Genomic DNA, 27368 nt, shown 5'->3' on the forward strand with positions numbered 1-27368 from the left:
ACAAAAGCTTTTAAGTTTAATTAGGTCCCATTTGTTTATTTTTGCTTTTATTTCCATTACTCTGGGAAGTGAATCATAGAGGATCCTGCTGTGATTTATGTCAGAGAGTGTTTTGCCTATGTTTTCCTCTAGGAGTTTTATAGTTTCTGGTGTTACATTTAGATATGTAATCCATTTTGAGTTTATTTTTGTGTATGGTGTTAGAAAGTGTTCTAGTTTCATTCTTTTACAAGTGGTTGACCAGTTTTCCCAGCACCACTTATTAAAGAGATTGTGTTTTCTCCTTTGTATATTCTTCACAGGGCCACCTTGTTTCTCTCTGAATCTGACTGCTCTCAGTACCTTCATGCAAGTGGAATCATGCAGTGTTTTGTCACACACTGTTTTACATCCCCTACCATCAGTGTGTAAGGGTTCCTGTTTGTCCACATCCTTGCCAAACCTTCTTTTCTCTTTTTTCCCCCTATAGTATCCCTCCTAATACATATGAGGTGATATCTCCTTGTGGTTTTGGTTTGTATTTCCTTAATGATTAGTGATGATGAGAATCCTTTCCTGTGCTAAAAGAATTTTAAAAAAGGCCTTTCAGGGTAGGTCCCAGTGCTAATTCCTTGAGTGTTTTCTGTAGGGAATGACTGTAGGATAAATGGGCTAACTTGTTTCAAACCTGTTTAATGGTGATGCCCACTGATAACTTTTGTTTTGGAAGGAGATTCAGACCTAGATATATTAATGGTCTTGGAAATGCTGAACTGAAGTGGAAAAGGAGATGGGGACAGATAGTTGAGGTACTGGGTCACCAGTACTACTGCTGGGACTAGAAACCAGTCTTTTGACTCCTGGACTGGGGTTCTTTAAGAGTACCTATCTACTAGAGTTAGCAAAATCTGAAGGTCAGTCTCTCTTACTGCTTCTTTAATAATTCATAGGCATTCACTTACTCAACATATAATTCTTGAGCATTTCCTCTGTAACCATATTATGCTGGGAATCATGCAATAAATAGGAGGATGGCTATCACCACTTTCAAGGGTGGTGACTATCTGGCCTTGGAAATTTCCTTACCCTGCAAAATCATTAAGATGATGCTAATCTTTGGGCTGTCTCTGCATATTAGTATCATTTAATAATGCATAGTGGATTTGAATAGGTTTGGGGGAGGATCCTCTGTACAGTTGCTTTTTTTCCTTTTATAGTTAATAATTTTCAGAGAGATGATTTGATATTATATAACTATTATACATGCTGTCACTTCAGTCATGTCTGACTCTCTGTGACCCTGTGGACTGTGGCCCGCCAGGCTCCTCTGTCCATGGGATTCTCCAAGTGAGAACACTGGAGTGGGTTGCCGTGCCCTTCTCCATAAATATTGTGCTCTATATCAAAGTTTCACCCACTAGATTTTTCTTCAGTGGAAAATTTTCTGCCTCTATTGTTCCTTCTAAATTTCTTTGCATTTTATTAAGCAAGATATTTCCCTTCTCTCCTGTTTATGGAACAGTAAACATAATGTATTTTGTTATTTAATGGGTTACACTTTTTCATGGTTCCGTGATTTTTAAAAAAGTTTGGATACTTCCCTTTTATCCTTCTGTCTTTCCTTCTTATGATACATCCTCAGCCACTGTGGAGAAGAAGACTTGTATCCCAAGACCACTTTTGTCCTAGTGACATGGAAGTTCTCTCAGTTTCTAGAATGTCTTGGGACTCCCCAGCCCTACAGAATTTCTTCCCTAGCCCACTATACCCACCTCCTAATCAGTAGCTGGTCCACCTCTATCTCCATTTAGGGCCCTTCTCCATAGTGACACCAAAATTAACTTCCTAAAACTCTAATCATGTACATTTTAGGCATAAAAATTGTTTTCCCCTGTCAGATCAATTCATATGTAGTGCTAGTTAGAACTGTTAATAATATACTTCTGAACCTGTATTCTAGCCTCATCACTACCATCTTCATAAAGTACACTCTGTTTTTCTGGGTTCAGAATGTCTTACTGTTTCTTACAGACTGCATTTCAGAGTGGTTCTGCTTTTATTCTTGATTTTCCATATGATCACCCTGCCACTCATCTAATCATATGCTGATTGGTTTAGGCCTTAGGCCACTGCTCCTCTCTGAGATAATCACTGTGGCCAGAGGATGAGTCCTCTGAGGGACCAGGGGCTCTCAATACCTACTGCCTGTCAGAACCACCTCTCCCTCCAGAGATCCCAGTCTCGTGGCTGTAGGTGTATATGGGCATCAGAGAGACTTCCCAGGTGATTCTAATGTGTAACCAGGTTTATGAAGCAGTGACTTTGGCCAATCCGAGACCCTACTAGTGGCTGCCACTCACTGGGGGTGGGGTGGGTGGAAGTTGGGAGGAAACTACGGCTTCCTACAGTACAGTTACAGTTGTGCTGCTGTGCTCTGTTGATTGAGCAAAAGCCTTTTGAGGGCTACCCTGCTTTCAGCAATATTTTAAACTTAAAATTACATTTTTATGAATCCATCTCCTACATAACTTTGAAAAAGAGCATCACATATTTTCTTGACATCCCATTTGTTTTCATTTACAGGTAAAACTAAGTGAGCATGTGCTCCAGGGATTGCCTTCCAACACTTCTTTGTGGTTTTTGTCCACTGGATGGAAATCTCATGTCCATGCACTAGCTGCCAGCTTTCCTCTGCCTCCCATAGAGATGACAGGGGACTGAGGGGTCATGGTAGGTACAGGAACATTGATAGAAGTGGAGTGCTATGCACTGTTGCTTCCTTGCAGCACCCAGAGTCTTGGAATATTACCTGTAATTGTGTGTGTGTCCATGTGCACACACAAACACACATACAGGCATAGCTGTCCCAAGTGACTGTGGGTAACAGGGAAGACAGCCTGTGATCCCACCTACAGAGTGCAAGTGAGGAGTGGTGGCCAGGTGAGCTCCCTAGGTGTCATCACAGGCACTTTTGTTGGCAGGATCTGATCCCTTTATTTTTTTTTTTTGGAAGAAGGATTTTAGTATCTTGTTTTTAAAATACTGAAATATTTATGTTTTTCCTTCTGGCTTACTTCACTCTGTATAATAGGCTCCAGTTTCATCCACCTGATTAGAACTGATTCAAATGTATTCTTTTTAATGGCTGAGTAATACTCCACTGAGGGTGGGAAGATTTGGGAGAGTGACATTGAAACATGTAGAATATCATGTAAGAAACGAGTTGCCAGTCCAGGTTCGATGCGCGATACTGGATGCTTGGGGCTGGTGCACTGGGACGACCCAGAGGGATGGTGTGGGGAGGGAGGAGGGAGGAGGGTTCAGGATGGGGAACACATGTATGCCTGTGGCGGATTCATTTTGATATTTGGCAAAACTAATACAATTATGTAAAGTTTAAAAATAAAATTAAAATAAAACTCAACATTCAAAAAACGAAAAAAAAATAAAATAAAATACTGAAATATGGTTGATTTACAATATTGGGTTAGTTTCAGGTATACAGCAAAGTGATTCAATTACACACACACACACACACTTTTTCAGATTCTTTTCTATTATAGGCTGTTACAAGATCTTGAGTACAGTTCCCTGTGCTATTCAGTAGGTCCTTGCTGTTTATCTAATTGTTATATATAATAGTGTGTATCTGTTAATCCCAGACTCCTAATACAGCTCTCCCTCCTTTCCTCTTTGATAACCATAAGTTTCTATTCTATGTCTGAGTCTGTTTCTGTTTTGTAAATAAGCTCACCTGTATCATATTTTAGATCCCACATATAAGTGATGTCGTATGATATTTATCTTTCTGTTCCTGACTTACTTCACTTAGTATGATCCCTAGCTCCATCCATCTTGCTGCAAGTAGCACTGTTTCATTCCTTTTTTAATATATTTATCTTTGGCTGTGCTGGGTCTTTGTTGCTGTGTGGGTTTTTCTCTAGTTGTGGTGAGAGGGGGCTACTCTCTAGTTGCAGTTCTTGGACTCATTGCGGTGATGTCACTCGTGGAGCACATGCTCTAGGGCATGTGGCCTTTAGTAAGCAGTTGTAGCTTGTGGGCTCGAGAGAGCGCGTTCCATAGTTGAGATGCACCAGCTTAGTTGCTGCACATGTGGAATGTGGGATCTTTTCAGATCAGAGATCAAACCTGTATCTCCTGCATTGGGAGACATATTCTTCACCACTGAGCCACCAGGGAAGCCCTCATTCTTTTTAAAAAATATTTTATTTATTTTTGGATGTGCCGGGTCACAGTTGTGGTTTGCAGGCTTAGTAGTTGTAGCATTTAGGCTTAGTTGCTCCGTGGCATGTGGAATTTTAGTTCCCTGACCAGGAATTGAATCTGCATCCCCTGCATTGGTAGGTGGATTCTTAACTACTGGACCACCAGGGGGGGTCCCATTTCTTTTTTTGTTTTTGTTTTAAATGACTGAGTAATCCATTATCTCTCTATATATATGCACCACATCTTTATCCATTCATCTGTTGATGGATATTTAGGTTGTTTTCATGTCTTGTCTATTGTAAATAGTGTTTCTATGAACATTGGGGTGCATGTATCTTTTTGAATGAAAGTTTCTGTCTTCTGGATAACCCAGGAGTGGTTATAGCTGTATCACATGGTAACTCTATTTTTAGATTTTTAAGAAACCTCCATAATGTTTTCCATACTGGCTGTACCAATCTGCATTTCCACCAACAGTGTAGCTCCACACCCTCTCCAGCATTTGTTATTTGTGCTTTTATGATGATGGCCATTCTGACCAAACCTCATTGTGGTTTTGATTTTTACTTCTCTAATAGCAGTATAGAGCATCTTTTTGTGTGCATGTTAGTCAATGTATGGCTTATTTGGAGAAATGTCTATGTCTTCTACCCATTTTTTGATTGGGTTGTTTTTGTTTTTGTTTTGTTTTGTTTTTGAAATGAGTTATATGAACTGTTTGTATATTTTGGAAATTAACCCCTTGTTGGTCATTGCATCATTTGCAAATATTTTCTCCCAGTATTTAGGTTGCATTTTCATTTTGTCTTCTGTGCTGAGCAAAAGCTTTTAAGTTTAATTAGGTTCCCATTTGTTTATTTTTGAATTTGTTTCCTTTACTCTAGGAGATAGATCCAAAAAATATTGCTGAGATTTATCCCAGCGTGTACTGCCTATATTTTCCACTAAGAGTTTTATTAAGGTCTTACATTGAGATTTTAATCCATTTTTAGTTTATTTTCACATATGGTATTAGACAATTTGTCATTTTATTCTTTCACATGTAGCTATCCAGTTTTCCCAGTACCACTTATTGAAGAGACTGCCTTTTTCCTATTGTATATTCTTGCCTATTCTTTGTCCTAGATTAACTGACCATGAGTAGTGCATGGGTTTATTTCTGGACCTGATCCCTTTAAACTATATACAAGCTGGCCTTCCATATCCCACACACACTTCATTCTTTTTTTGTGACCAGGGAACTAAGAGTGCAGACATAAGACACAGCCCCAGGGCTGCTTGTAGCATGTGAGAGAAAAGAGGTCCTGCCTGTTCACTGTCCTCAGGACCTCTGCCTTGCTAAATGTGAGTCCACTTCTGAGAAGACCCTTCTGGAGTGGCTTGCAGCTGGTTATCAAAACAGGTATGAATGGTTTACCAAAAAGGAAACATATCTGCCTTAAATGCCTGCCTGTGCAGCCTCAAAGCAGACAAAAGTCTCATTAGCATAGGAGGTATAAAGCCACCTGTTCAAATAATTCAGATCAATAGTGAGAAACAGCCTTGGGAAGAAGAGAATCCCAAACCAGTGCAAATACTGAAACACTGAATACTTCATAGTAAGGAAGTGTTTCCCTGTTTGTAATGCAAAATGCAAAATGCAATAGTTTCAGCAGCCTATTTGATTCCATCAGATTTTGTAACATTCTGCAAATAGAAACATGGGACAAAAATTCAGTTTCCTCTAGTCTGGAAATCCTGATTTGAGGTAATGGGTGAGCAGAATGGGTTCTGTTCATGAGCATAGCGGATATGCTGTATCTCTGGTTGTTGTTACTGCCTGTTTACATCCCAACAGAACAAAACATGATTTCATCAGTATCAATTGTCAATATTTTTGAAATATTTTTATTTCATGAAGTAAAAGTGGTGGGGGTGGTGGTTGGGGGCAGGGAGGAGTACGAACCACTACAGAAAAAGGAGCCAAGAGAAACTTGACTTGGGAAGAGTGAGTGGGAGATCAAAGGGCTATAGTGGCAGAGCTGGTAGGGGAGGACCAGAGCCCGCAGTGTGGGAACAGAGCCCATGGATGCATCGGGATGTGGGGAAAGAAGGGACCAGACTGCCTTTAAACCAGGGAAAGAGGCCTCTGCCCTGAGCCTCACACTTTAGAGGACCCCAGTCTAGCCCTTTAGCCCTCCAGTATACATGGGGTGAAGCCTCTGAGAGCCAAGCAGACACACCTGTCCAGAGCCCTCTCCTCCAGACGCTCACTTGGCCAAGTGTGGCCAAGCAGCATCAGTATTCTCTGGATGGAGGTGAAAAATGCAGGCTCCCAGGCCTGCCCTCTGACCATAGCATGTTAACAAGAGTCTGCAGCCTCACAAGATCCCCCTAGGGATTACTGGCACCTTAAAGATCCAGAAGCACTGATGTAGACACTCAGGGTACCCAGGATCCCAGAATGACCTGCCCCAATGGTCCCAACTCACTTCAACAGCCTGTATGGGCCTGTTGCCTGAGTCCATCCTCCCTTGGGCAACAGCACCAGGCAACTCCTCAGGCATGAGTAGTCCTGGGCCTGGGAAGCCCGTCTTCCAGGGCAGAGTGGGGTGGACAGCATGTTTGAAAGAGCTTAATTTACTGGATCCTTGACAGCAGTAAGTATTGTCTGTTATAATCCTTATGATTTGGAGAACACAATATGCCCTTATTATTTTCACTGTATTTGCTATAAAACAGGGAAGGAAAAACAGTAGTGGTAGTAATTTAGTTGCTAAGTTGTGTCCAACTTTTGCGAGCCCATGGACTGTAGCCTGCCGAGTTCCTCTGTCCATGGGAATCTCCAGGCAAGAAGACTGGAGTGGGTTGCCATGTCCTTCCCCAGGAGATCTTCTTGACCCAGGAATCAAACCCGGGTCTCCTGCATTGCAGGCAGATTCTTTACTGACTGAGCTATGAGGGAACTAATGTGTTTTATAATCCTTGTGACTTGGAGAACACAATATCCCCTTATAATTTTCATTGTATTTTCCATAAAACAACAAGGAAGAAAAAAATGTAAATATTTAGTAAAAGAAATCTGCAAATTTCAGTAGAACTTTAAAGTGACCAGAGATGTTAATCTGTTAGGTGAAATCAGACATCCCTGTTTCTCAGCATTATCTCCAATTGTCAAGATGAACTTTCTGAAAATGGTTTCCTACTTGGAGGAATCATTAACCTTCTCCTGTGTGTCCTTGTGTGTTGGCTTCATTACTACACATACAGATAGTATCAAAGCAGCAGCCATACTTTCTTACAAAGCCCACCTGTGCAGAGTCAGAGCCATTAAACTAGTCTTTAAAAAAATTAAGGAAAAAGTGTTGGTCTATTTTCATATTAAGAAAAGGCCTACCAGAATAAACCTGACTGGCACAACTCCAGGTAGAAATATCTATATATTACAGGAAAAGATAAGTCTTTTGGAGAAAATGAACTTATACCAGAACGCATGCTTTGGAGGAGTCTACAGCGATTCTGATGAGCAGTGGTTTGTGTTCCCACTGCCCCTGGAGGCCCCAGGCACCCACTCCTCACTGCAGCTCCGCTATTGGCAGAACCTCAAAACACAGGGGATCCCACAGGGGCCCCTCCCTCTAACAACAGTGGATTGAATGGTTCACAGGTGAGTCTGTATTTGGTATTATTTTTATACCCATCAAAAGAAATCACCTAAGGCTGTAGGCTGCCTCTGTGAAAAGTAATTTTGTTAGCAGAAAGCACCTTGACCTCCACATGCTCCCTAAAGAGGCTGTGCATATTTCTGTGTTTTCACCCCAAACTAGACCAGAGCCCTGCAGCTTGCAGGGAGCTGTGTAAATGATACAAAACTAAAACTTGTCTTAACCTTTGTCATTGATATTTTTAAAGAGGACAGGCCAGCTTTTTTGTACAATGTCTTCAAATGTGTTGTCTGTTAATTTAATTTAGGCTATCATTTTTTTTTCTTCTTTTGGAAGCAAGGGAAATAATACCATAGAAATGATAGTTACTATCTCATACATCAAGAGGCAAGGGTGTCAGTCAATCCATTACTGGTCAAGTTAATTCTGGTCACTTGGTTAGGATTCTGCCTGCCAGGTTTTTCCCCTTTAAACATACAATTCCTCCCTTATTAACTAATTAATCTGGAAAGATACTTTTAGTCTATGCAAAATTCCATCTCCCCCACCTTCCAAATACTCACTTGATATCCATTTATCAGCCAATATTGAATTTTGTGAGTTACTTGTGACAATTATGACTATGCTTTTTGTCAATTTTTCTCCATTTGTTAGTTGGCATTCTACTGCAGGAAGGAGCTTGCCCTTCCTATTTTATATTTAATTAGAATCAGTATAAACTCATAGATTTAAAAAATTTGTGTTATATGAAGTTTTAAAATCCTCAGTCCTTTGCTGATTGTTCTTTATACCATTTCAAATGTGATATAATTTCTGTCTACATAGTCTGAAAATTTTAATTTTAAAAATGTTTTTCATTTTTTTAAGTAAAATTAAGTATGATTAGCTTTTGGATCAAACACTGGTTTGGAATACCCAAAGCTTCCATTTATTGGAATGGATAATTGTGAGTTGGCTAGTTTTATGAGCATGGTTACTGATTGAGAAGAATACATTTGAATCAGTTCTAATGAGGTGGATGAAACTGAGAAGAATGAATTTTCATCAAAACCATACAAGGTAAGCTTACTATAAAATATTATTAGTGTATCTAAACCTTGATCATGGTTCTTGAAAAAACATACAACCCCAATTTGACTCCCAGGGTAAATTAGATGGGTGTGGAATATAGTATGGAGGTTTCACAGGGCTTGGGATATAGTATTCCTTCTATTAATTTTTTTTTTAATTCAAATAAGCATACATTTCTCTCAGGTTTTCAAAGCATACACTGCTGTTATAATGTTTGAAAAAAATGAGGTAAATTTCCTTAGAACATTAGATTTAAAAATCAAAAGCTCATCAATCCCTAGTCCTTCCGTTTTTAAAGGAAAATCAGCAGCTCATACAGAAAACCTTGTGTTTTCTGAAGAGCTTCTAAAGTGACCTAATGTGTTTCCAGGTACCTTCTTCAATATAAAGACCATGCTGTTGATTCAAGAATAGAATAGATGTAAGCATATGCACAGTACTGTTGTTAGACTTAAGGGGAAAAAAATCTCTTGAGAAGGAATTTATTTTTTATGCCATTAAAATATTTCTAATGTATAGTGGAAAGCCTGTATGGTTTAAAGATTAATATTAATAAAAGGGATGTGTTGAGAGCTAATCACATATCCAATATTGTTCTAAGCAGTGCTTCCCAATTGTCTGGGGTTAAGAATCAGTTTTATTAAAATGTTCAGCCAACGCAAACTAACCAATGATCCCACTGTGCTGCCGACGGCTGCTCACGGCTAATGAGCAGCTCCACCATGTGTACCTCCCCTGTAAGTGTGATACTCACGCTGGTCTCTGGCCTGTTCAGGATCCCATCCATCCTGAGTGTAGATCTTTTTAAAATAGTGAACAGCTGTGAGTTTCTAACTTTTTTGAAATTCCTATACTTATTTTTAACATAGTTACAAACAGCTTATGGACTGGTACTAGCCCACAGACTATATTGTGACTGTTACTGTCATATTTAATCTTTGCAACAGCCCTCTGGGGGCTTAGATGGTAAAGAATCTGCCTGCAATGCAGGAGACCCAGGTTCAAACCCCCTGGAAAGGGGAATGGCTACCCACTCCAGTATTCTTGCCTGGAGAATATCATGGACAGAGGAGCCTGGCAGGTTACAGTCCGTGGCGTCACAGAGTCAAACACGACTGAGCAACTAACACTTTCCTTTTCTGAGAAACAGACCAGCCTTCTACTTTTCAAAGAAATTGAGGCACACTGGGATTCCCAACCTTGAGAGCCCACGATTAACAGGTAGCAGAACTTGTATCCAAACCCAGTCAGTGCCCAGTGGAGCTAGTATCTGTCCCTGGAAGGCTGACTCCAGAGCTTGTGTTCCTGCCTCTGTGCTTGTGTCATTTTTAACCACATGTGAAGACAGAACAGTTTGGGTTAGGCCAACAGATGAGGACCTCCTCAAATACATCTTCTACAGTCTACAAACCTCCTCCATCTATACACATACTTCTCTCCTCTCCTGGTAATTAATCACCAAGGTCAATGATTCCATCCTTTCTTTTCTTAGATACTTTTTTGTCCATCATCCCAACCAAAGCAGATGTTCAAAGGCAGGAACTATATTCATTTTCCAGATGAAGAAGCTGAGATTCAGAATTTAAGATATTTACCTAAGCATGTACCTAAGGCTACATGGCTATAGGGTGAAAAAGTGAAAGTGTTACTCAGTCATATGCAACTCTTTGCAACTCCATGGACTGTAGCCCTCCAGGTTCCTCTGTCCATGGAATTCTCCAGCAAGAATACGGGAGTGGGTTGCCATGCCCTTCTCTAAGGCATCTTCCCAACCCAGGGATGGAACCCAGGTCTCCTGCAGTGCAGGCAGATTCTTTACCATTTACCAGAACCCATTTCATCAAGGATGGTGCCAGTTTATTGACCTGACACCTTGGCTATTTATTGCTTTCCTTTCACTCTCAACTGTCCCACTTCTGACAGTACATTCTTTGGGCACCCACACTGTTATTGAGTGGCAAAGAACTGGCATTCAGACCTGTGTGACTGGCTCTAAAACCAGGGCTTTCTGTTATCCCAAACTAGCTCTTAGAATGTCAAAATTATAAAGTTAAGAAGGAAGGTTTGCTCTTGGTCAACAGTCATTCAGCAAACATTTATTGTGCACTCACTATGTGACAGTGACTGTGCTGGAAGATGTAATTACAAAGTGAATAGGGTACAGTTCCAAGTCTCTAGAAGCCCATGGTTTTAAGACCTGCAGACTCCAGTCAGGGCAGGCTATGTAAATTACGGGACCAGGTGCAAAATGGAAAAAGGAGGGCCCCTTGTTTAAAAATTATCTCAAGATGGCAAAAACAGAACACTAACCAAGTGTTCTTAATAAATGAGAGGTGGCTAGAGTATAACAGAAATACGAGTTACCTAGGATGAGGATTGACCTTAAGGTGGCTACAACTGACCCTGTGGATATCTCCCCTACATGGGCCTTGGCTTTTTTAGACCAGAGATCATTAAGGAGAATTACTTCCTCATTTTGACTTAACTGTAAGTAACCAAGAGTTCCCCCCACAGCACATCCTTATCACCTACCTCTGGAGCTGTGACACATGCTGTGGGGGGACATGGAGACGTGCTGTCCTCACTTCCCTTCAAGGACTTGTTGTTCAGCTGCTGGAAGTGCTGCCAGTGGGCAGTCTTCAGTCACCAGTTTTTCTGAAGGCAGCTTCTATGCAATGACCTGTCCAGGTAGAGATATAAAGCCCTGGCCAGTGGACATGTCAGGATAACCTTGAAAGGCCATCTTCACTCCAGAGCCCCCACAGGGTCAGATAAGGTTGCCTGGCCAATATTCCAGCTTGACTTTTTCCCTCTGTATCCTTATCCCATTTCTTCCCTCTTCATTCCACAAGTGTTGATGCCAGGGGCACCCCTAATACGCATGCCAACACTTAGCAGCATCCACGTCTGCATCTCAGAGAACCAACCTGCACGAGGTATCAAAAAACATTCCAGTACTTGGGGAGGATTTTTATTTGAACATTACTGTTTATATATATAACATTTTTAAATTGCCAAATAAAATGGTGGAAACAAGGATTTGTGAATGTGGTTACCTTTGGTTTAAAACCCTCAATCTAAAGTTGTCTGACCAAAATGAAAGTTATATATTAATAATAAAAGAAAACTATCATGTTGAACTATATGAAAGTACCATTTTATAGGTTAAAAAAAAGGCTGAATGATAGCAGTTACATACACAGAGTTCAATCTAACAGAAAAAATCGATTAACATTTAAATTTAGAGAACTTTACACTTATTAATAACTCATGGATAAAATATATAATTAATGAATCAAATTAGAAATCAGAAACTACATAATACTATGGTTATTGATCAGTGCCAAGTACCAAAACTTGTAGGCTGCAGCTAAAGTGGGACTTAGGGGGGAAAAAAAGGCTCTATGTAGTATATAAAAAGAAGTAAGTTAAAAATTAATGTTTCCAATTTAACAAATTAGAGAAAAAAATCTCAAATGTGGAGGGAAATAAAGAATAATATGAACTAGAAAACAAAAAAAAAACTAGAGAGATTCAATCAAGCCAAAAAAATTGATTCTTTGAAAATAGGAAAAAGTCATGTAAGACTATTCATAAAAGACTCAAAGAAAATTAAAAAGCATTAAACCACAGTTATAGATGCTGCAGAAATTAAACATAAGATATTGTGAATAACCTTATGCTAATCAAGCTTAAAATTCACTAGGAGTGAATTTTAATTCACTTAAAATTCACCTTAATTTTAAATTTAAATTTTAATTCACTTAAAATTCACTTAATTCACCTTTAATTCACCTTAAAATTCTAGGAGTGAAACAGATTCACTCCTAGAGAAATGAAACTTAACCAAAATTAACTCTGTAGAAATAACAAACTGAATAGTCCTAAAATAATTACCAGAAATTAGCCAGACATTGATGGTTACACAGCATACTGAATATGATTAGTGCCACTGCAACTGTATCTTCAAAAACAGTTATGTGGCAAATTGTTATACATATTTCATGATTTAAAAAATGTAAAAAAATCCTCAATCTAGAAGATAATAGATCATACATATTTTCTTATTTACCAAATCACCTAGAAGGGCTCCTATTTTCAAAAAGTATATTTCTCTCCCTTCTCTTTTAAAATATATAATGTTGTCCTTCTGTATTTTTTCTTTTCCCTGGAGGAAGGATGCCCTGCTCTCATATAATGTCACTTAAACTAATCTACATTTTTTTGTTTTTCCCATTTTCTCTGTACTGTTTTAACCAGAGGTCTTTGGGTAGGATAATAGAGCCCAGTCCTGTTAAAAGAAGTGGTGAGACAAAAAGGCAACTTCACATAGTCTTCAAGTAAATAGAATCCTGTCTAATATAATTGGACAGCAGTATATAATTTGGGGAGAAGCCAAAATCATCTGTGATGACTTCAAATTGTACCTTAGAGAATGAGCTTTGGCTCTGGAGTCGCTCAAGGCACAAAACTTTGTAGACAGCTTTTGCTGGTGGCCTGCATCTCTGATTTGGATAAGAAAAAAATAGTATTATATACAAATAAAAATTGCAAGAGCTTGGGATCAAATTAAGATTTTGTATCTGTAAATATTTGTTGCTGGTGTAAGGAAAATACAATACAGCTTATGCAGTGCAAAAACTATTGGATAAATGCCTTTAGAATAGATGTGACCTTATGGTAGAATTACAATGCTGACTCCAAAAGTAAGTCTGAGGGCTGTCCATTGAAAGCCTTCATAATCACCTGGTCACTGTGAGTGCTATCTGGCTATTTTCTTTTAAAGTGCACCTGAGGAGAAAAAAGACAAAAACAACATGTTTAGAAGTTTTAAGGTCCTCCTCTCTAAGGCAATGTATTTCTAGGCTTCCCCAGTGGTCTAGTGGTAAGAATTCACTTGCCAAAGCAAAGGGACACAGGTTTGATCCCTGGTCCAGGAAGATCCTGCATGCCGTGAAACAACTGGGCTCATGCACTACAACTACTGAGGGTGTGTGCCACAACTACTGAAGCCTGAGCACCCTGGAAGCTGTGCTCTGCAACAAGAGAAGCCACCTCAATGAGAACCCCAAGCATCCTGGAAGCTGTGCTCTGCAACAAGAGAAGCCAACTCAATGAGAACCCTGAGCACCCTGGAACCTGTGCTCTGCAACGAGAGAAGCCACCGCAATGAGAACCCCGAGCACCCTGGAACCTGTGCTCTGCAACGAGAGAAGCCACCGCAATGAGAACCCCGAGCACCCTGGAACCTGTGCTCTGCAACGAGAGAAGCCACCGCAATGAGAACCCCGAGCACCCTGGAACCTGTGCTCTGCAACGAGAGAAGCCACCGCAATGAGAACCCCGAGCACCCTGGAACCTGTGCTCTGCAACGAGAGAAGCCACCGCAATGAGAACCCCGAGCACCCTGGAACCTGTGCTCTGCAACGAGAGAAGCCACCGCAATGAGAACCCCGAGCACCCTGGAACCTGTGCTCTGCAACGAGAGAAGCCACCGCAATGAGAACCCCGAGCACCCTGGAACCTGTGCTCTGCAACGAGAGAAGCCACCGCAATGAGAACCCCGAGCACCCTGGAACCTGTGCTCTGCAACGAGAGAAGCCACCGCAATGAGAACCCCGAGCACCCTGGAACCTGTGCTCTGCAACGAGAGAAGCCACTGCAATGAGAACCCCGAGCACCCTGAAGAAGCCCATAGTCCACACTTGCCACAACTAGAAAATGCATGCACACAGCAACAAAGACACAATGCAGCCAAAAATAAGTAAACAAAATTTTAAAAGTTGACATTCTGACAGCTTGTTCTCTTAAGAGGATTAAGCACATGCAGAAATAATGTCAAGAAGATACTCAACTGGGATGGGAATCAGGATAAGTATTTTGTTATGTCTTTCCATAGAGGTGACCTGAGCCAGTGGCAGGACTGAAATCCAACACTGATGTTCTGTCACCCTGTGAACCTGGGTGATGGTCCAGCCTTGGCTACCATGTGACAGAAGGAGCAGTGTTCTCAGACTTGACACAGAACGCAGTATCTAGGGCAGCCCTCAGCCTCCCCCAGTAATTGCCCCTCTGTGATCCCTGGACCAGGTGACCTTGGGTGAGCCCTGGACCCAATCTCCAAATCTATGATATGGATAAAAATGGACCATCATGAGATTAAGCAAAATCATACATGTGAGAACAATGTACAATAAATTATAAAGAACTAGACAAATGTAACTTACCATTAATATTGTTAGAGTAGGTGCAGGATTACTAGACCAGGAATACAAGATTTCTAGTTCTATGACCTATGTTTACTTCTGCATGTATGTTACACTTGATTTAAAACATTCATTGAAATAAAAGGTTTTTAATTCTGTATCTGTTGCAAACTTAGCTTAACACCAGTTATATATTAGTACATAGGGCCATCTGCCTTCTAAGGGGTCTTAGTTTCCTCACCTGTAAAATGAGGGTGTTGAATCGTATTATCTTATATGGACCTATCTAAAATTCTGTGATTAATTTCCCATTACTCAGATCAGATCAGATCAGTCACTCAGTCATGTCCGACTCTTTGCGACCCCATGAATCGCAGCACGCCAGGCCTCCCTGTCCATCACCAACTCCCGGAGTTCACTCAGACTCACGTCCATCGAGTCAGTGATGACATCCAGCCATCTCATCCTCTGTCGTCCCCTTCTCCTCCTGCCCCCAATCCCTCCCAGCATCAGAGTCTTTTCCAATGAGTCAACTCTTCGCATGAGGTGGCCAAAGTACTGGAGTTTCAGCTTTAGCATCATTCCTTCCAAAGAAATCCCAGGGCTGATCTCCTTCAGAATGGACTGGTTGGATCTCCTTGCAGTCCAAGGGACTCTCAAGAGTCTTCTCCAACACCACAGTTCAAAAGCATCAATTCTTCAGCACTCAGCCTTCTTCACAGTCCAACTCTCACATCCATACATGACCACAGGAAAAACCATAGCCTTGACTAGATGAACCTTTGTTGGCAAAGTAATGTCTCTGCTTTTGAATATGGTATCTAGGTTGGTCATAACTTTCCTTCCAAGGAGTAAGCGTCTTTTAATTCCATGGCTGCAGTCACCATCTGTAGTGATTTTGGAGCCCAGAAAAATAAAGTCTGACACTGTTTCCCCATCTATTTGCCATGAAGTGATGGGACCAGATGCCATGATCTTCGTTTTCTGAATGTTGAGCTTTAAGCCAACTTTTTCACTCTCCACTTTCACTTTCATCAAGAGGCTTTTGAGTTCCTTTTCACTTTCTGCCATAAGGGTGGTATCATCTGCATATCTGAGTTTATTGATATTTCTCCCAGCAATCTTGATTCCAGCTTGTGTTTCTTCCAGTCCAGCGTTTCTCATGATGTACTCTGCATATAAGTTAAATAAACAGGGTGACAATATACAGCCTTGACGAAATCATTTTCCTATTTGGAACCAGTCTGTTGTTCCATGTCCAGTTCTAACTGTTGCTTCCTGACCTGCATACAAATTTCTCAAGAGGCAGATCAGGTGTTCTGGTATTCCCATTTCTTTCAGAATTTTCCACAGTTTATTGTGATCCACACAGTCAAAGGCTTTGGCATAGTCAATAAAGCAGAAATAGATGTTTTTCTGGAACTCTCTTGCTTTTTCTATGATCCAGCAGATGTTGGCAATTTGATCTCTGGTTCCTCTGCCTTTTCTAAAACCAGCTTGAACATCAGGAAGTTTACGGTTCACATACTGCTGAAGCCAATGTCTTGATAATATACAATAGTAACAGTTTTTAATAGAAGACTTTGACACATAGGTGAGGACACTTTTCTTTGATGTGAAATACCTAAGCTCAAAAGACCAAAAGGGTTTGGGAGATTCCTGGCTGTTCTGTGACTAGGTTATACAGGGAATCACAAATGACTATCAAATGTTCAGAAGTACAGTTTGACTGGGAGACACACTAGAGTGGTTGAAAGCACTCTGATTTTCAGGCATAAAAATATATATAGGACACCAAGTGCAGCTACTCTATACCTGCATACAATATAAGTACTTTGAAAAGTTCAGAATACAGACTGTCATCCCTGAACCTAAATTTGAATGACTCTGTCAACCATTCACCCAGTTCTGTGACCCTGTGCAATTTCCTACCCTTTGAACAGTGGAAGGTACAGCTTTTCATTTCTTCATTTATGAGGAGGAAGAATGAGATGAAACAGGAACAGATGGAACTTAGGCTATATTTTAGATAAACTTTTCATAAAGAAGTACTTACATACTGGGACATGTTTTATTTAAGTGATATTTTAAATATTACACAAGTAATTTTATTCTACATACAAATGAATATCTGGGAAATGCAGAAAAGTATAAAGAAGGAAATATGACCCATGATTTACTGTCCAGAGATAAAGTTTCAATGGGAAGCTTCATTCCACCCTGAGCCATGCATCTCAAGGGGCAAGAACACCAGACCTTCCCTCCCTCCATCAACCCCACTCCCACCTTGTTCCAGAAAGAATTACAGGAAGCTACATGACATTGGCTAAGTCCTTCAACCAAACCTCAGTTACCACATTTGTAGGACCTGACCATTGTTAGGAAGATGCCACGTGACCTGAATGCTATCCATTGAGAACCCTTCTCACACTCTGTACACTGCTTAGTACTTCACACACGTCATTTCTGAGAAAGTGCTTTGTAAACCTTCAAGCACCATTCTGACTATGGAGTTAGGTATTGTGAGTTCTTGATTTGTCCTGATGACTATTTCATCTTCTAGAAGGTAGAGGAAGCATGGGGGGTAACTGGACCTCAGTCTAAACAACAGAGAATTAGGGAGAAAGGGACAGTATCAGGTAGATATTTTCTCTACAGATTAGAAAACAGAAGAGACCTACACTTTTCCCTGGTAGATCTTAAACCTAAAATATTCCAAAAATTTTTCCTTAAACTCTCAAATTTGCTGGATGTCCCTTGATAGCACTTGTATTACAAATGTGCTGAGCACCAATCAGAATGAAATGTAAAGGTTCTGCAAGATGAAAGTGTTCTATGCTCCATGCGAATCAAAATCCAGAGTCCAAGCGTGTGGGAAGTCCAATCTGCCATCTCTCACTTATTAACGTGAGTGAGCACACATCGTGACCCCACCCCACCACTGCTGCGTATTCTCAGATCTGCCTTCCACCTGCCACATGTTATTAAGACCCAGTCATGAAGCTTAGTTTCTGGAAGCTTCTAATTGAAAAGGGCACAAAGTTCTTGTTACCAGACCCCTAGTGTTAAGAGTGAACCCTAGAGACGAACTTTAATCACAACTCTCTGCAGCAGGCTCACCTCTTTTGCTCTTTGAGCGAGAGCAGCAGCCTCAGTCTCGCCCAGTTGTTGTGCCATCTTGTACAATAGACTGTTTTTATTGTGCATCAAAATATGTGGCTTATCATATTCTTCCAGTTTCCCTGAATCCAAGACCTGTTAATCAGCAGAAAAAAATAAAACCCATAGTATACAGTGTTTTGCAATAAAGTATTATAACTCAGACAATATTTTGTAAAGGGACAGGAGGAGAAGAATAGAGAAAATTTATTTGGGTGGTAGACCTGGCTGGTGTTTTAATGGTTTGATTGCCTTGTTCTACTAGGCAGACAAAGGCCTAACGTGACCTTTTATTATAACATTATAGGAAAGAAAGAAAAATGAAAGTTTTCAGCAGTGTGAAATATTTTAAATTCTGCCAAGGGGATTTGGGGTGGTTATCATTAGTCTTTTAGCTCAAACTCTGAGCTTTGAAGGTTATTTATACATATACACAGAGTTGGGAAATTTCCTGGTTCAAGAAAATCAAACTCAATTTATGTAAAAACCAGGTTAATTTCAGACAAACCAGATGGCAGTGACCTGACAGCAAATTAATTGTCAAGTTGGTTTGATCTGAACAATATTTGGGAAAAAAGTAAATGTCTCCAGAATTTCATTAGGGTTGTAAACTAAACAATTGCTTGCAGTATCACCAAACAGAGGACATTGCAACCATCAAGCCACCACAACTCCGGGAGTTGGTGATAGACAGGGAGGCCTGGAATGCTGCAATTCATAGGGTCACAAAGAGTCAGACACGACTGAGCGACTGAACTGAACTGAACTGAAGTGGGGCAGAATACCTTGTCTGAGAGGTTAAGATGCTTCTTTAGCTTAACTTTGTAGTTTATTACTCTCAGAGTGAAAGACTGGCAAAAGGAGCTGCTACATAGCAGCATTAGCAGAGGTGCTCTATACAGAAGAAATCTCTAGAAATCCAATTTTTTCTTTGAATAAGGCTAAAGAAGCAAGTAAGAAATTGAGCTTCAAATTCTAATGCTCATAGCCCACACATAACCCGGGTTGGTAGCCCAATCTGAACTGCAGAGGATTTGAATCTGTTTTCACAAATTGTCTTTCTTTGCTCCTTTTTTTTCTTTTTTTTTTTAATTTCTTCAGGGGCCTGTCATTTGGCCCTTTTGTGCACACTGATATTCCCCTAGCTGAAAATTAAGAGGGAGAGGAAGAGGCTCTTAACTCTGCCTTTATATTTATTAGTGACTTTGCGTAATGGTTTTACAGTAGAAAAGAGAGTCTGAAACCACTGGCTTAAATGACATAGCTATAAAAATACTTCTGATGTTAGGTGGTACTTAGTTCTTCATTTAGGTCATATTTAGAGTAACTGTATCTTAATAGAATACACTGAAACTCTAAATGAGAAGCAGGTTGTTTTTTTCCATATCTAGGTATCACAGTTAATTCCATCCCATGGCATCTAATTGGAAACATTGTCTCATTGTCCAGTTAATTTTTTGTTTACTCCTGTGAATCATTGCTAAGGATGGCTTTCTCAAAAGTGTTCAAGAATAATTGAGTCTGTCACTGTTGCTAAGTCACTTCAGTCGCGTCTGACTCTGTGTGACCCCATAGACGGCAGCCCACCAGGCTCCCCCGTCCCTGGGGTTCTCCAGACGAGAACACTGGAGTGGGTCACCAGTCACATCCACATAGTAATTTAAAAGCTCTATAATATGCCGTGTCACTTTAGATGACCCCAATTGTGTAGTTTTACTTAAACATAGCACAATAAAACATAACTACTCTTCTTGATGTTGAAGAAGAAAAAATGCAGTTTTAAAACACAGGTCTCTATCACCTGTGGTAAATTAATCTAAGAAAGGGTAGACAAGGGCAGGGGTATGGCAGGGAGATTCAAGAGAGATTCACTCCTGTGAATCATTGCCATCCTTAGCAATGATTCACAGGAGTAAACAAAAAATTAACTGGACAATGAGACAATGTTTCCAATTAGATGCCATGGGATGGAATTAACTGTGATACCTAGATATGGAAAAAACAACCTGCTTCCTGTTTAGAGTTTCAGTGTATTCTATTGATACAGTTACTATAAGTATGACCTAATTCATGTTGATGTATGGCAGAAATGAAACCAATATTGTAAAGCAATTATCCTTCTATTAAAATACATTAATTAAAGAATATATATATATATATATATATATATATATATATATATATATATAATGGAGAAGACAGTCTCTTCAGCAAGTGGTGCTGGGAAAGCTGGACAGCTACATGAGAATCAATAAAATTTGAATACTCCCACACATCACATACAAAAATAAAACGGTTTAAAGACCTAATATAAGACACGACACCATAAAACTCCTAGAAGACAAATATGAAAGACATTCTCAGACATAAATTGTAGCAATGTTTTCTTAGATCAGTCTCTCAAAGCAAAATAAATAAAAGCAAAAATAAACAAATGGGACCTAATCAAACTTAGAAACTTCTACACAGAAAAAGAAATCGTCAACAAAATGAAAAGACAACCTACAGACTGGGAAAAAATATTTGCAAATGATGCCATCGACAAGGGGTTAACGAAAAAGTAAGGGGTTAATATCTATAGACAGTTCACACAACTCAATTTTCCTTTGAGGGATGATTGTCTTATTTTATAATGCCACATCCTAATGTTTATAAACCAGCAGGGAAAGAACAAAGAAAGATAGAAGATGAAAATGAGAGAGAGGAGGAATAGAAGGAGGAAGGAAGGAAATAAAGCTAAGGAAGGAAATTATTGGATTATTAAATTACTAAGGAAGAAAGAACCAATGAAACCTGGAAGATACTAGACGGACATCCAGAAACCAAAACTTGGAGCCTGCTGTGTGTGTAGTCCAGATCTACCGTGTAAGAGAGCTGCTGGTTGTTTATCTGTAGTATCTCAGCCCCCATCCACTTTTCTTTTTCTACTCTCATCTGTGATGCAGGGGCTGGGTTTCTGCAAATCACGTTTCAGAGTACCCTTGGTCTGCTGGCCCACTGTTAGGTTCTGCCAGTAGCTGGCACTCAAGGAACACTGAAAGTGGGAGTCAGAGCCAGTGGTCTATCTGGTTTCTGCTCCTCATGCAGCATCACCTCAGCAGTGAGATGTGACTCCAGCTCCCAACTCCTATTAGCACATGGAGAACCAGCCCCATCCTGCTCCCTCACAAATATGACCAGAACCTGGGCAGGGACTTCTCCTTGGAGGTCTGAGCACTGACTCTTTAGAGCTTCTCCTCTGAGTTCTTAGGTCTGGAGATCTCTCCTAGGACATGATAGCTGCTTCCTAAAATTATTACCCCAGTGTTTCATTTTTCTAGCCCTCTGATTTCTATGTAGCAAATTTCCTGTATTAAGTCCTTTCTGTAGAAACACTTTGTTTTTCTCATTAGGCCCTTTCTTCTCATAGACTCACCTCTGACAGCAACAGCTGTGAAATCCTGCAACCTTAGCCAACAACTTCTCAGCAGTCTAAATGAAACGCTAATTTTTTGATTAAGGGAATACAAAAATGCTGAAGCAGTTGTGACTCAGCCAAAATGATGGTGTTCTACCTCTCTGAAATACGAAGTCATAACTTGGATTTGGCATATTTTCAGAGTTGGACATCTTTTAAAAAAATGACAATTTAATAAATTTTTAACTCATTATTGACCAGAGATGCATTGATACATCTTTTGTTACCTGAATGTTACTGACCAGAGATGTTTCAATATTCACTTACATAACAAATCACCAGCCATGGTGTTAGTTTTTGCAAAAATCCCCTGGTCAATAATGTGTTAATATAAAAATAAGAAATTCCTGGATATATTATTTAATAGCACATTCTTCATGAAAGTATAGTTGAGTACTTGAGTTATTGTCAGGAATGAGAGGAGAAACCGAGAAAATTAAATTACTGGAGGTTCCTGTCACATTGTGCAAGGAAGGGTAAGTTGAAGGACTGAGCATAAATGGAAACAACTGAGACTCTGCAAGTGAGGGGTCTTACCATTATCCTGTTACTGTCAACAACGCTGCTCAATCTGTTTGTGATGGTTAGCACAGTGCACCGAACAAGTGTCCCATGGATTATTTTTTGTATTAACTCATCAGTTCTAGAATTAAAGAAGTGAATTTCATTCAGTACTGACTGGAAAAGTTGACTTAAGATTTTAAAATATCATATGATATTTTTATAATGTTTTTATTTATTTTTTTTTAATTTATTTATTGTTTTTAATATAAATTTATTTATTTTAATTGGAGGCTAATTACTTTACAATATAATGTTTTTTAAATGGACACTTTAAGGCAAAATCTTATTCCTAAAAACATAAGTATAAAAGCTCTTAGAAGTTTACAATTTTTCATAAAACAATGGGAAATAGTCTTCCCTTAAAATTGCTTGAAAGTATCAGGAGCTGGATTTAGGAATCTAGCTCTCTCAGGATGCCTCATAATAACATTAACACCATATAACATGTCTTGGTTTCTTCTTTTGTTTCCTGGAATTAATATTAACAAGACATACATTTAAGGGAATGAGAGCTCTTAGAAATTTTTCTTAGCATCACTAAAAGATTTCCATTTACCACATTTCAATCTTGGATACCAGGTTTTATAGATCTCAGCTCATTACCTTGGATCCACGTTTGATGTGGCTTCATCCATAATCAGTATCCTACTTTTCCTGAGAATAGCCCTGGCAAGGCACAACAGCTGTCTCTGTCCAACACTCAAGTTTGATCCTGATTCTGCTAATTCAGTATCCATTTTACCAGGAAGACCTTGGATGGTTTCTTTAAGTTGTACCTGTGGATACAGAAAGAACGTTTTCCTAAACAAACTACTACTGAATAGATAAGCCTCCTGGGCTTCCCTTGTGACTCAGCTGGTAAAGAACCCACCTGCAATGCTGGAGACCTGGGTAATCCCTGGTTGGGAAAATCTCCTGTAGAAAGGAAAGGCTACCCACTCCAGTATTCTGACCTGGAGAATTCCGTGGACTGTATTGTCCATGGAGTCGCAAAGAATCAGACACGACTGAGCAACTTTCACTTTCACTTAGACATTAGAGCTTTGAAGTCCTTACGACTTCTTATGTACATGTACAGCCAGATAATGGAGAGAGCTATTACCAATTGGTGTTCACTGAGAAAGATGGTAGAGTCTAGTTAGGACAGAAAGATTTCAGTGTCCCTTACATTTTGTGGAAGCTTCTTCTCAAAAAGAAAGGCTAGTGTGGGCAGGATCAAGCCCTTGAAATGCCATTAATAAATGGGGAAGTGCTTTTACTAGAGCAGGACAGCAGTAAATGAAGTAAAAGGAGAGCCTGTTCACCCAAGGCCCGGGTAAATGGACAGGTGATCTGTCACCACTGCAAGGACTGAACCACGTGGTTCCTGATGTACAGGCTATTGACACTCAGATTTCTGTATCTTGGTTTCCTGTGTGATGAGACATACTTGCATCCTAACAGAGACACTATCAATGTTGAACATTTAACTGCATGCTCCCAGTTTGGACATAACAGACCATGTTCTTAATTGTATATATCCTAGTATCTAAGGTGTTTTGCCCTTCCAACAAAAGCAACACATCAATGATTCATTTCCAGAGTATTATCTACTGTACTCTTTTAGCCTTTGAGTGATAAAGTGCTCACTCATATGAGTTCCTACTCATGTTATATCTGTAGAGCTGCCCTTGCTTTTTAGGTGCCCCAATTGGCACTAATTTCTGATAAGCCTTCTTCAGTTGACCATCAGCTGGCTATTATTCAACATATGAAAAATGTATTTTTGGCATATTCTGAAAAATAACCAAGATGAATTGGGCTCCATTCTTAGGACTGTCTTCTTTTTGAATGTCCATATTTGCCAAGAGTGAAGGAGGACATAGATTAAGGGAATTTAAAAACTTCTTTAAAAAGTATATTTTTCTTTTAATGGAAGTTCTTAAAGAAGAAAACATATTGGTGCCCTCCACTCACTTGCAGGTCAACTCTATGAGTTTGGGTCTGCAGGTTCCATTTAGAATCTTTTAAAAACCAATGACTTGGGTTTTTAGTTCACTTGAAAATTGACCTCACTGCTTTAGTGACAACTCTTAGAGTGAGGAATCATCCCATCATTCTGTTTCTCCAGAAATTATTTATTTATGACATTTGTATGTTTTTCCATGAAAGATGTGGTAGTTTTTCTTTTTAAAAGTCATAAAGAAACAATTCCTAGAGAAATAAAGTGATGGAATGATTTCTTGCTCTAAGACATATCAACAAAGTAAAGGGTCAATTCCAGAAGCAATACATGGAAACTACTCGCTTCACTTTGTGAAATGAACTCGTGTTTATTGCTTTTCACAGAAAGCTCCAAATGTAGTTTAAATAAAGGTAGATCTTAGTGTTGTCTACCACTTCCACTACCTCATCATTTTCAGAATTGTGAGGGTACTAAATTTTGGCTGGTACAGATGAATTAAGTTTGGGCCAAGTACTAAGGTAGCTTTTGACAGGATTTGTCTCCCAGTTAACATTTCCTCTCTGTCCATGGAACAACGTGTTCTAAAATTCTGGAGTAATTTTAGTACCTGAGATCTTCACAGATCTTCACAGATCTTGAGCTGGGGAACAAATAGAAAAATAATTTTCCAGTACTTCCAGTTTTTTTTTTTTTTTTTTAAGACACCATGCTATCACCATTAAATATACCCTGTGGTTTCAAGATCAGTGGATCATTCTATCTTTATCTTTGACTGTTAATATACTCACTTCTTCTCTTCTAGAATTTCACTGTAGAAAGACTCACAAATTTAAATGAAATCAGGAGTGCACAACTTCTCAAATAGAAGGTGAAGTAGTCAGCCTGATTTAGGAAAATAAAATCCCCATGTTGTTGGAAAGCAGGGTGGGTGTGTAAAGACTGGGTGCTGACATCCTTCAGAAATCAGAATTACTGGCAGGAAATCATCAGGCCTCCAAATCTGCTTGCTCACAGTCAAAGTTCATCTGTATATTTCAGAGCTATCCTTGGAAGAATGACACTAAATGACAAATGCATCAATTCAAAACAACATGGACAACTGGTCATTTGGATTTGTGTAAAAAAAAAAAAAAAAAACAATTTTTTTTAAAGAAATAAGCGACACTTCGAACCCAAAACAATAAAGTAAATGGCAATGGGATCATACTTATCAGTAATTACCTTAAACGTAAATGGGTTGAATGCCCCAACCAAAAGACAAAGACTGGCTGAATGGATACAAAAACAAGACCCCTACATATGTTGTCTACAAGAGACCCACCTCAAAACAGGGGACACATACAGACTGAAAGGGAAGGGCTGGAAAAAGATCTTCCATGCAAATAGGGACCAAAAGAAAGCAGGAGTAGAAATACTCATATCAGATAAAATAGACTTTAAAATAAAGGCTGTGAAAAGAGACAAAGAAGGTCACTACATAATGATCAAAGGATCAATCCAAGAAGAAGATATAACAATTATAAATATATATGCACCCAACACAGGAGCATCGCAGTATATAAGACAAATGCTAACAAGTATGAAAGGAGAAATTAACAATAACACAATAATAGTGGGAGACTTTAATACCCCTCTCACACCTATGGATAGATCAACTAAACAGAAAATTAACAAGGAAACACAAACTTTAAACGATACAATAGACCAGTTAGACCTATTTGATATCTATAGGACATTTCATCCCAAAACAATGAATTTCACCTTTTTCTCAAGCGCACATGGAACCTTCTCCAGGATAGATCACATCCTGGGCCATAAAGCTAGCCTTGGTAAATTCAAAAAAATTGAAATCATTCCAGGCATCTTTTCTGACCACAATGCAGTAAGATTAGATCTCAATTATAGGAGAAAAACTATTAAAAATTCCAACATATGGAGGCTGAACAACACACTGCTGAATAACCAACAAATCACAGAAGAAATCAAAAAAGAAATCAAAATTTGCATAGAAACGAATGAAAATGAAAACACAACAACCCAAAACCTGTGGGACAGGGTAAAAGCAGTCCTAAGGGGAAAGTTCATAGCAATACAGGCACACCTCAAGAAACAAGAAAAAAGTCAAATAAATAACCTAACTCTACACCTAAAGCAACTAGAAAAGGAAGAAATGAAGAACCCCAGGGTTAGTAGAAGGAAAGAAATCTTAAAAAATTAGAGCATAAATAAATGCAAAAGAAACAAAAGAGACCATAGCAAAACTCAACAAAACCAAAAGCTGGTTCTTTGAAAGGATAAATAAAATTGACAAACCATTAGCCAGACTCATCAAGAAACAAAGGGAGAAAAATGAAATCAATAAAATTAGAAATGAAAATGGAGAGATCACAACAGACAACACAGAAATACAAAGGATCATAAGAGACTACTATCAACAATTATATGCCAATAAAATGGAAAACTTGGAAGAAACGGACAAATTCTTGGAAAAGTACAACTTTCCAAAACTGGACCAGGAAGAAATAGAAAATCTTAACAGACCCATCACAAGCACGGAAATTGAAACTGTAATCAAAAATCTTCCAGCAAACAAAAGCCCAGGTCCAGACGGCTTCACAGCTGAATTCTACCAAAAATTTAGAGAAGAGCTAACACCTATCCTGCTCAAACTCTTCCAGAAAATTGCAAAGGAAGGTAAACTTCCAAACTCATTCTATGAGGCTATCATCACCCTAATACCAAAACCTGACAAAGATCCCACAAAAAAAGAACACTACAGGCCAATATCACTGATGAACATAGATGCAAAAATCCTTAACAAAATTCTAGCAATCAGAATCCAACAACACATTAAAAAGATCATACACCATGACCAAGTGGGCTTTATCCCAGGGATGCAAGGATTCTTCAATATCCACAAATCAATCAATGTAATACACCACATTAACAAATTGAAAAATAAAAACCATATGATTATCTCAATAGATGCAGAGAAAGCCTTTGACAAAATTCAACATCCATTTATGATAAAAACTCTCCAGAAAGCAGGAATAGAAGGAACATAACTCAACATAATAAAAGCTGTATATGACATACCCACAGCAAACATTATCCTC

At 39.2% G+C, this 27368-nt stretch overlaps 1 protein-coding gene and 1 long non-coding RNA gene across 16 annotated transcripts in view; one reads left to right on the plus strand and one right to left on the minus strand.

Moving 5' to 3' along the window:
• The window catches only part of LOC147361919 (uncharacterized), a 41599-nt gene extending 29639 nt beyond the window's left edge, over positions 1-11960 (plus strand). For 7 of the 15 annotated variants that reach the window (XR_015138381.1, XR_015138387.1, XR_015138384.1 and 4 more), the window contains 2 exons: positions 7635-7852; positions 8718-8869. This is a non-coding gene — a long non-coding RNA (uncharacterized LOC147361919). Of the gene's footprint in view, positions 1-2562; positions 2710-5443; positions 5609-7634; positions 7853-8717; positions 8870-11435 lie in introns of those variants that run through there. The other 8 variants (XR_015138388.1, XR_015138382.1, XR_015138386.1 and 5 more) reach the window with 3 other exon arrangements.
• The window catches only part of LOC147361921 (ATP-binding cassette sub-family C member 4-like), a 135914-nt gene continuing 120422 nt past the window's right edge, over positions 11877-27368 (minus strand). The window contains exons 28-31 of the mRNA XM_086330244.1: positions 22911-23083; positions 22281-22386; positions 18248-18382; positions 11877-13712 (exon numbers count right to left, since the gene is read on the minus strand). Coding sequence (XP_086186370.1) covers positions 13692-13712; positions 18248-18382; positions 22281-22386; positions 22911-23083 — 435 coding nt within the window. The 3' untranslated portion in view covers positions 11877-13691. The remainder of the gene's footprint in view (positions 13713-18247; positions 18383-22280; positions 22387-22910; positions 23084-27368) is intronic.

Source organism: Bos grunniens, chromosome 12, assembly GCF_055505025.1.
Source record: "Bos grunniens cultivar Pamir isolate PY7600 chromosome 12, Bosgru_T2T1.0, whole genome shotgun sequence".
NCBI classification, from domain to species: Eukaryota; Metazoa; Chordata; class Mammalia; order Artiodactyla; family Bovidae; genus Bos; species Bos grunniens.